General features: G+C 37.2%; 1 protein-coding gene across 1 annotated transcript; it reads right to left on the reverse strand.

The window, feature by feature from the left end:
* Window positions 1-5,520: 5,520 nt before the first annotated feature.
* LOC136164179 (trace amine-associated receptor 7a-like) lies at window positions 5,521-6,552 on the reverse strand. Its single transcript, XM_065928964.1, has one exon. The coding sequence runs from the start codon at window positions 6,550-6,552 to the stop codon at window positions 5,521-5,523; it is 1,032 nt and encodes a 343-aa protein (XP_065785036.1).
* Between the last annotated feature and the right edge of the window lie 4,696 nt (window positions 6,553-11,248).

The following is an 11,248-nucleotide window of genomic DNA, read 5'->3' on the forward strand; positions in this document are numbered from 1 at the left end:
CTCAAAGTTGCTTTCAGTTTTAGCATTTTGTACATTTATCACAGTGGGCTAATGATTGGAAGGTCAAAAAAATGTGGCTAATGTGATATGCCTGATTTGGAAATGTTTCTGACCCTGAATTTACATATAAATGTCTGACAAAGAGGAATCCTCTTTCCAGGGAATGATCCTAAAAACTACAAAATGAGCATCTATAGTGTCTGCAATTTTGGTATTACTATAAACACTATGATGCATAAAGAGTTATTTATCTAATGTATGTGAAAAGATCTTAATGACCTAGATAACCACACTCATCTATACCCAGACATCCTGGAGTGTGAAGTCAAGTGGAATTTAGGAAGCATCACTATGTAAAGTTAGTGGAGGTGATGGAATTCCATCTGAGCTATTTCAAATTCTAAAAGATGGAGCTGTTAAGTGCTGTACTCAATATTCAGCAAATTTGGAACACTCAACGGTGGCCACAGGACTAGAAAAGATTAGTTTTAATTCCAATTCCAAAGAAAGGCAATGCCAAAGAATGTCCAAACATCCTCACAATTGCATTCATTTCATATACTAGCAAGGTAATGCTCAAAATCCTTCAAGCTAAGTTTCAACAGTTTGTGAACTGAGAACTTCCAGTTGTTCCAGCTGGATTTAGAAAAGGCAGAAGAACCAGAGATCAAATTGCCAACATTCATTGGATCATAGAAAAAGCAAGAGAATTCCAGAAAAGCATCTATGTCTGCTTCATTCACTACACTAAAACCTTTGAGTGTGTGGGTCACAACAAACTGTGGAAAATTCTTGAAGAGACGGGAATACCAGACCACCTTACCTGCCCCTAAGAAATATGTATGCAGGTTCAAGAAGCACCAGTTAGAACCAGACATAGTCAACAGACTGGTGCCAAATTGGGAAAGGAGTACGTCAAGGCTGTATATTGTCACTCTGCTTATTTAACTTATATGAAGAATACATCCTGCAAAATGCTGGGCTGGATAAAGATTGGAGCTGGAAATCAAGCTGAAATCAAGCTTGCTGGGAGAAATATCAATAATCTCAGATATGCAGATGATACCACCCTTATGGCAGAAAGTGAAGAAGAACTAAAGAGCCTCTTGATGAAGGTGAAAGAGGAGAATGACAAAGTTGGCTTAAAGCTCAACATTCAGAAAACTAAGATCATGGCATCCGGTCCTATCAGTTCATGGCAAATAGATGGGGAGGGAATGGAAACATTGAGTCTTTGGGGGCTCCAAAATCACTGCAGATGGTGACTGCAGCTATGAAATTAAAAGATGCTTGCTCCTTGGAAGAAAAGCTATGACCAACCTAGACAGTGTATTAAAAAGCAGAGACACTACTTTGCCAACAAAGATCCGTCTAGTCAAAGGTGTGGTTTTTCTAGTAGTCATGTATGGATGTGAGAGTTAGACTATAAAGAAAGCTGAGCACTGAAGAATTGATGCTTTTGAACTGTGGTGTTGGAGAAGACTCTTGGGAATCCCTTGGACTGCAAGGAGATCTAATCAGTCAATCCTAAAGGAAATCAGTCCTGATTACTTGTTAAAGGACTGATGCTGAAGCTGAAACTGAAGCTCCAATACTTTCACCACCTGATGTGTAGAGTTAATTCATTAGAAAAGACCCTGATGCTGGGAAAGATTGAAGGCAGAATCGAAGGGGACGACAGAGGCTGAGATGGTTGCATAGCATCACCGTCTCAATGAACATAAGTTTGAGCAAGCTCCAGGAGATGGTGAAGGAGAGGGAAGCCTGGTGTGCTGCAGTCCATGGGATCACAAAGAGTCAGACACGACTGAGTGACTGAACAAAATGTGTATTCTTATATAATCTATGAGAAATAGAATATGTCCTGCCATATCAGTAAACAAGAATGTTTCAGTCATCAGCAACTACAGTACTCCAACACGAGCTTCTGAGTCCTGATGAAACTCAGAAAAGAATACCTACCCTCTAATAACCATCACACTGTACCACTCCCTACAGTGATACCTGAGAATACTCCAAATGTGAAAATACAGGATACTGACTCCAGGCAGCTGAGGTGCATGTCATAGGAATGGTTTCAGTGAGCCCAGACTCTTACTTCTTTATATAGAAAAGCACTAAATTTCTTAACTTGACACATCTGGATTCTTTAATTAACAGTAATTTTTTTTATATTCCCAACTACCCACCCTTTGTTGCAAAACTCCTATATATCTAGTTCCTCCCCTTGCCCCCTCAGAGCAGTTCAAAACTCTCTGAAATGCCATCTCCTAGGCTACAGTCTTTGTTTTGCCCTAAATGAAACTTAATTCTCAAGTTTCATGCTATGCAATTTTTTTCCAATGTCTATGAAGTATCTCTGTATTTAAAGGAAACATGCATTTATTTATTCAGCAAATAGGTGTTGTTTCCCCTATATCCCAAGCAAAGTGGAAGGTTCTTCTTGAAGGTACTCATATGAACAAGTAGGTCATTTTCTTCTGAGGCATGCACTATGGGGGAGAGATGTGCTTAGTCGATCAATCATGTCCAGTTCTTTGCAACCCTATGGACTGTAGCCCGCCAGGCTCCTCTGTCCGTGGGGATTTCCCAGGCAAAATACCAGAGTGGGTTGCCATGCCCTCCTCCTGCAGATCTTCCCAACATAGGGATCAAACCCAAGTCTCCCACATTGCAGACACATCGTGGGTCACAGTGCAGGAGGAGAGATGGGGCACTATAAATATATATATGTATAAATATAATATAAATATGTCCAACATATGATCAGAAAGCAGCAAGTAGTGTGATGGACAAATGAACAAAGTGGTTCCTAAGAAGGTAGGAGCTATTTAGATATATATTCAATTGCTACTGTTTCAATTTCTCATTCACAAAAAAAATTAAGACAAACTTTACAACATATTGTTAATACATGAGCTATTCAAGGAACATAAAAGGTGTAAATATAATCATTTGCTATCATAATAATATACTATATCCATGAAAAAAAGTTAAATGCAATTTGGAAACCCACACCACAAAGATGGCATGAAGTGTTTTGAATGCAAAAGTCTTGCTATGGAGAAGAGGCTCAAAAGAACCAAATAATCAGTAATAGGGAAAACAAGAGCCTGTATTTGCTTGATGTTCAGACCAATTCTGCTGTAGAAATTAAGATGTAATTCATTTAAATGAACCTCCCTTCACCCTCAGGGGGAAAACTTTGGATAGTAAAATACATAATGAAGAATTGTACGTTAAAATGATACATTTCTAAACCAATTGCTCCCATCAATGTACTGGTATCTCCAAAGAATTGTGTTTAGTCTTTTGTCTGTGATGACTGATTTTTTTCCTTTAAGAAAATTGGTACAAAGTCTTGGGTTCGTATTGCTCTCAGTAACTTGACTGCAGTGACTGGGCCACAAGAGGGGAGAGAGAATTACTGGTTACTTCACTTACTCTCTGAATCTTTGGATGTGAGGATCAGCTCTATCGTTTAACAAATACACCACCTTGGGAATGAGGCTCACCTCGTTATGCCTCGTGCCCCTCATCTATGACCCGGAAGTAATAATAATATGGCAATAGTTTCCCCTCTCACATAGTGTTGGGAAGACTAGGTAAGACAGGTAAGTCAGACCCAAGCACAGAATGAGTGACCAGTAACTCAAATAAAGCATTCTTAGGTTTGCATATCAGAAGCCCTCAATAAACGTTCATTGAAACAAAGGCCAATGGATTAGTTCCCACACAGCCAGAGTAATTCATAGTAGAGAAAAATGAGAGCAGGAGCTTAATTTTTTTTAAAGAAGAAAGTTCTCATATAGTTATAAAAATAGAAGAAATGTAGATCTAGGAAAGTGGAAAAGTTAATGATTTGTCTAGTACATGTGAAACTCTACTAAAAAAAAGACAAGTGGAAATGTATTAAATAAGATATTAGAAGCACTTGTTTGAATCTGGAAGCTTTATGAGATTCAGCAGAGTTTGGAAACACTTTAATTTTAGCTTTTTCATTTTTAAAATGAGGAAATATTATTTCTCTATAGCTGTGAAACAGAATTAAAGTTACTGCATTGAAAACACTAAATCAAAATAAGCTGATAATTTCCAGCTCAGAACTGAAGAATTGTGGCTAAACTAATACTAAGCAGTCTAGAGTGCCTTTAACTCATGTCTATCATCTTTAGTCATCAGATCGAGAGTTTCACACAAGTAGAATATAATCAGAAATAATTCACTATCTCAGGAAGAGTTTACCAATATAAAGCATTTGTTTAATAATAGAAATGATGTGCTAATATAAGAATGATTTACAACAAGCAAGAAATTAGAGAAAAATAACAAGAATATATTGATGTGTATTTACTCCTGCTACAAAGATATGACACTCTAATTTTTAAATCTTGATGTCTGATGACAACAAAGCTAAAGTTAGAATAGAATTGAGCAATTTATTTAAAAATTAAAAATTTTATTTAAAAAATATATATAAACATCCTCCAATCTTAGTACCAAGAACAAGTCTGCATGTCTGAAAAGCTGGCTAAGTTGTATCCAACGTGAGTCGCTTAACTTATTCAGTTTCAAATTTGTGGATCACACAAAATGCATTTATCGGCCTGTCTACCATTCTTTTATACTCTTCACTTCAGTTTTCTACTCTTCTGGACACATTTTTAATTTGGGCTTTCATTTGAATCTTTGAAAACTCTTATAAGTAATTTTTGAAATAATGCCAAAGTGAGGAAATAATTAATTTAAAATAAGGTACAATAAATAATGAGTGACAATCTTAGAAACCAATGCATGCACTAAACATAAATTATCTGGTAAAATTTCTAAACACAGCTGAAATGTTATGAGCAGACAATCGCCAAAAAGAAGTTCATTCAACAAATCAAAGTTATTTATGCCACCAACTACCTTTCCCATAGTAACTAATTCAGTTGATAGGGTAGTAAACAACTCTGTCCCTGGATTGAGCTTACCTGACTCTGATGACCATATCCCTGACTCAGAAATCTGGAAAGATGACAGTGAGATTCAACACTTCGCCCTCCCTAGACCAGGACCTCTGGATCTTCCCACTCTGTTTGCATTTTAATAGCAAAATATTACAAAGGAATAAAGAGAAGTTTAACCAGGGATTGGACTATCATAAAGTAATAAAAGGGAGGATTTAGAACAACAAAAATATACTAGATCCTTGTCATGCATTCTTTGAAATTTTTTTAAGGATGCTACAAAGGGGAGATTATTAACTAGAGAAACACAGTGAAGTTCAGAGAGAAGTAGCAGCCCCAGATCCCTGTTAAACGTTTCTGGCTCCAACGTCATGCTGTTTCCATAACAACCAGGTTTTTATGTTATATTGACCAAAGAATGATAAAACTGAATTTAAGTGTTTAGGTCATATTGGAAGCATAACTTAATATTTTACATTGGAAGATTTGCACGTATATGATTAAATTTTCTACCCAATGATGTGTTCACTATGAGTCTATTTTCAATTCTTCCATCTTAAAAGTGAACTTACACAGAAAATAAATTTACTGTCGAAATATTCGCTCTCAAGACTTTGCCAGTGACAATGAGTTTGATGGCTTTTCGAAACCAAGGATAAAAGAAAGCATAAATCAAGGGGTTCATAGCTGAGTTATAATAAGCAATCCAAACCAATATTTCATAAACATATGTGGGAGTGATGAAACCTAGGAAGGCATCAATGATGGAATCCAGGAAGTAAGGCAGCCAGGAGATCAGAAACGCTAGCACTGCGACGCCTAGCGTTCTTGCGGCCTTTCTCTCCCTCTTGGCCACTCTGTCTTGGTAGCTGTCTGAGCATCGTCCAGTCTTATTGCTCAGACTCTCAATTTTTCTAGCCTGCTGTTTAGCAATGAGGAAAACATTGGAGTAAAGAACTACCATCACAAGGGTGGGGATGAAAAATAAAAGGAAATTCACCAATACCCAACTCTGATTCACTGCAAATTGACAGCCTCCCACACAGGTGAGAGCACTTACTAGATCCTCCAGGCCAACTGCATTTGCTCCTGTGCCAAGAAGGGAAAAAGTGTAAATAATGGGAAAGAGCCAGGAGAAGGCGATACACATGCCAGAGACAGACACAGTGACCCTGGCTGGATAGGCCAGGGGGTCAGAGACGGCAATGTACCTGTCCAGGGAGATAAAGCACAAGTGGTAGATGGAAGCGTAACAGAATGACCCATCAAAGCAAGTGTGAAATTGACAGTAACGCTCCCCGAAGTACCAGCAGCTCTCCACGGACCTCACTGTGCTGAAGGGCATCACAGTCACTCCCACCAAGAAGTCCGCACAGGCCAGGGAGGCGATCAAGAAGTTGGTAGGAGAATGCAGCTGCTTGAAGTGGAGAATGGAAATCATTACCAAGAGGTTTCCAAATACAGCCAGCACAGCTCCAAAGCCAAACACCGTGTAGAGGATGAGGCGGGGACCTGGCGAGTAGGGGGTTTTCACACAGGATCCGTTCAGGTGCTCGTAGCAGAGCGGCACAGCTACAACGCTGGGTGAGCTGCTGTTCATGCTGCTGCTGTCCGTAACTCGTAACATCTGCAGAAGTTCTGCCCCTTTTCAATCACACAAAATAGAGCAGTTTATATTCTGGTGGGAGACAAAAGATCTCGTTGCACTGATTACCTTTGTTATAGTTACCAAACATTATCCCCATCACCTGTCATATATCTGTATCAATCTATGAATGTATGAAATAACAATATATTCCATTCAAATGTCCATAAATCTTACCTATTATTTTTCTTATCATTTAGAATGTAATTTGAAACAGTAGTCTAAATCAAGTAAGAATTTAACAGAAAATAAATATTTCAAATATGCTTTGCCACAAAAGATTTCTTGCCTTACAATTTATTAACAATCATTTATTACCTGAACTATATATGGAGAATATTCCTCTTTGCCAAAGGTAGTAAATGTGTGTGATTTGTTATTCATTGGTTACCTTTTACTACCCAACCACCCTCCCCAGACTGTCTAAAAAGTTAATGACAAAACTCCCCAGGAAGCACAGCCAAATCCCATGTCCAAAATTATCCACAGTGGAGTCCCTATACTGCAAGGTGTGAAGAAGAAGAAGAAACTTACACTTAATAATTTATAGTTAAAATTTATTGTTCCATGCATGGATACAAGAAAAACTCAAGAAAAACAAAGGAACACTCTCACTCCAAAAAAAGATACAAACTGAAGCCAAATATGTACATATTAAAAGATGATACATCTTGATTAGAGTGTAAGCAAGGAATGGAAGTTTAACAATTCTATAATTCACCATTTTAACATATTAGAATTCTATGACCATCCAATGAAATGCAAAAATGAGTTTGATAAATTTTACCTTTTATTCACTGCTAAAGAAAAAATTCTTAGCTAACTTAAAATACAAGAGATCTTTTGTATCTGAAGAGGTCTGTACTAAAAGAATCTATCACATATGATATACCCGGCAGTGGAATTTGAGAGAATTCTCTTTAATATGAGTCAAAAGGCAAAGATGCTTCAGTGGGAGAAGATTTATAGGGTATAAGTCATTGCAAGACATCCACGAATTCTCCTGCATTCCATTCATTCATGTAGGCAACATTTATATATGTTTATTTATTTAGAATTTATTTGGGTCAAGAGTCTTAAAGATAGGACAGTACACAAGAAACATCCCCTGCCCTTAAAGGGGGTCTTCATGTAATATGAGAGAGAGACAGAAAATAGCAATAATAATGTGCCTCAAGCTAAAATTAACACATATGAAAGACAAAAAGTGATGACAAAAAGAACAAAGCTGGAAGTATCATGTTCCTTGACTTCAAATGATACTACAAAGCTAAAGTGACACAAAAACAGATAACACAGATCGATGGCCTCTGAAGAGAGAGCCTCAAGACAAACTCACACTTACGGTCAGCTAAACACAGATCGATGGCCTCTGAATAGAGGACCCAAGGTAAACTCACACTTACGATCAGCTCATCTGTGACGGCACAAGCAATCTATGACACAAATGGGGAAAGGACAGTCTTTTCAGTAAGTGCTGTTGGGAAAACTTCCGCTTCTCAGAGAAACTGATCCTTCAGCTCTGCTTGTACACGTGGGGCCATGGGACACTTGGCGATTTCTAGGACCTGTCATGACCGCATGTGAAAGGTTGCTGCTGAATGATAAGACGCCGGGATTCTTGGCCTCCAGAGGAGACAAATTCAATCTGGGGCCAGAGACGAGGCTGGGTTGCTCAGAGCTTTTGTGTAATAAAGTTTTATTAAAGTATAAAGGAGATAGAGAAAGCTTCTGACATAGGCATCAGAAGGGGACAGAAAGAGTACCCTCTGCTAGTCTTCAGATGGATGTTATATAGTCACTCACAGTCTGTTAATGAAAAGAAAGGAATGTCTTAAAACTCAGAATGGCACCAGGCCCCTCATCCATAAGAAGCATTTTGGGATAATCTTGGCACCAGATGATTCATCCCGCACCATAAAATGATTGACTTGAATCTTGTAGCAGGGCAGATTGCCATACAAATAGTTTCGTTTACATAGATTAGGGGAACAATATCTGAGTAAAACATACTGGTTTGTCAAGTAGGTTCTGAGCCATTTGGTGGAACCGACTTGAAGACAGAGTCTGGGGTAAATGCATAGCACATTAACATTGCTTAAGGCAAACATTTCCATAAGAAAAATGTATTGGTTAACTCAAGGTTTGAGAGTAGTTAGCTTCAGGTGAAACCAGGTATCATTATGACAACACAGTATTTTAAGAGAAACCTTTTAAATTTGTATAGAAAAGGAAAAAAAAATATTACTACTTTGTTTCCTCCTGCCACTTAAGAGAGAGAAAAATGTCTGACACTTGCAGCCTATTTTCTCCGTTTGGAGAGCCCTGGCCTTCCTGCCTTTTACCCTCTCACATGCTACCCTCAGTAGCTCAGAAACCTTTTACTGTCCCTCTGCAGTGGCAGAGCAGTGAGATGATCTGTCAGGCTACATCCGTAGACAGCCTAGGTGACATTTCCTCCCTATGGTCTCCATTCTTATTGGCTTCTGTCCAGAAAATGGAGAATGAGCCTCCCCTACACTTGGATCTTCTCCCTTCAAACATAATTACTCTGTTAGTTTTCTGTCACTGCTACAAGAAACCCCCACAAACTTGGTAGCTTGAAACACAGTAAGGTATTCCCTGATAGTTCTAGAGGCCAAAATTATAGAATCCCAAATCAAGGTGTTACCAGGACCACGCTTCTTCTGGAGGGTCTACAGAAGAATCCATTCCCAGCCTCCTTTAGTTTCTGCTGACTGCCAGCATTCTTTGGCTTGTGGCCTCATCATTCTAATCTCTGCTCCTGTAATCACATCACCTTTTTCTCTCTGTGAGTAATCTCCTAGTGCCTCTTCCTTTTATGAACATGCAGGGTGATGAATTTAGTACTCACTCAAATAATCCAGGATAATTTTTCCATCTAAAGGTTCTTAATCACATCTTCAAGAGCTTTCTTTATTCAAATAAGATTAGCATTGGTGGGTTCTAGGGTTTAGGATGTGGATCTCCATATAGGGCTTCTACAACCAATTACATGAGTTTATCATTTATTATCACTCTCAACTCAGACCATATTCAGGGAGATGGGATACTCTTCCCAATAGACCTTCACTATTTTCTTACTTATTTTTGTTCTCCAATTAGCCTTCCTATTCTTATTCCTGGATGCGAGGAAGTCTTGCTGCTGTCCAGAACTACTTCAAATCTATTGAACATCAGTTCTTCCTGTCCCAACAGAATCTGGCCTTGCATGTCTGAAGTGTTAGGAAAATAATCCTACTTATTCCCCATTTCAACCAAAGCAATCAAAATAGAACAGATGTTCTAAAGAGGTTTTTCAAGTTTCTCTTATTCACAACTAGATTGTTTATTGTGTGGAAATTTTAAATTTTGAAACATGATGTTAAGAGAAAAATAGGAAGAGGAAAATGAGCATTGAAAATAATAGGGAGGTGAACATGAAGGGTGAAAATACCAAAAAATTTATTCACCAGAAGACTGGGAAATGGAAAAGTGAAAAATCTTAGCAGTAAGGAAAGATGACCAACATGCTTTTGGAAACACATTTCTAGGAGATGGTTGAAGAAACTCACTTTATTTTATTTTTTGTTTTATAGACTCTAACCATTTATTTAACAAAAAGGAAATCTCTAACATCTAGCATTTTTCTACATTTAAAATTTCAGGGAAAAGAGACTCGTGTTTGACAGTATATAATGGTTACAAAAGAGTTCATTATCAGCTTAGAATGGTTAAAATATGTTCTCTACTGATTAGGCCTCAGCATTCTTTACTGAAGTAGGTGACATTTCTCTTATAGAAAAAGTAGTTGTTTCTTATCAGAGGAGAGGAAGAAACTCACTTTAAACAATGTTTGTTTCATTGAATTTGAGGAACAACTTTTCCCAAATTTGAAATTATACCCAACACTGTATTTTATGCCATTAACAATGGAAATTTTTTTTAATTAAATTTCCTCATTTTAATTTATTATCCAGAAAACAAATTTATATTGATAAATTTTTAATCTTGACAAGTTATATTAAGTTTTAATTCTCCCCTAAACCAAGGGTAAAGAAAGGAATTTAAAGCTGAATTTTTAAAATCCAATCCAATAAGTTTATCATAAATTTGAATGATTACTGTGTATATATTTAATATGATTGCTGATGTGTTTGGGTTTAAATGGATTGTATTACTGTTTTTTCTAATCATCAAATGTTTTTCTTTGTTCTTTTAAGCCTTCTCAACTTATTTTAATTAATTTTTTTATTATTCAATCATTCCCTGCTATGAAATTATAAATATCACTTTTATAATTCTGTTGGCAAGTCCCCAAGAGTTTCAACATGTATTGTTGATTAATTAAATTCTTCAATAAATTCATAATTTTATGATAATAGATAACATAATAGATTCATCCCTACCCACTGATGAATTTTTCTGGAATCATGTTGCCAACTCTAATGTAGTCATCTAAGACCAAGGAGGTTATAATGTGGTGTCAATACCATCAAGGCATTGTAAGTTTTTATTAGAAAGCCATGATTAGCATATCTGGAATAGTCATATTGAGTAAAGGCTATCATGAAGTATGTGACAGAATCTGATCTCTTGTTTTCTTTTGCTGTATTCCACACACTCACTTCATGTTCAAGTGAATTTCACA

Source organism: Muntiacus reevesi, chromosome 3, assembly GCF_963930625.1.
Source record: "Muntiacus reevesi chromosome 3, mMunRee1.1, whole genome shotgun sequence".
Lineage (NCBI taxonomy): Eukaryota > Metazoa > Chordata > Mammalia > Artiodactyla > Cervidae > Muntiacus > Muntiacus reevesi.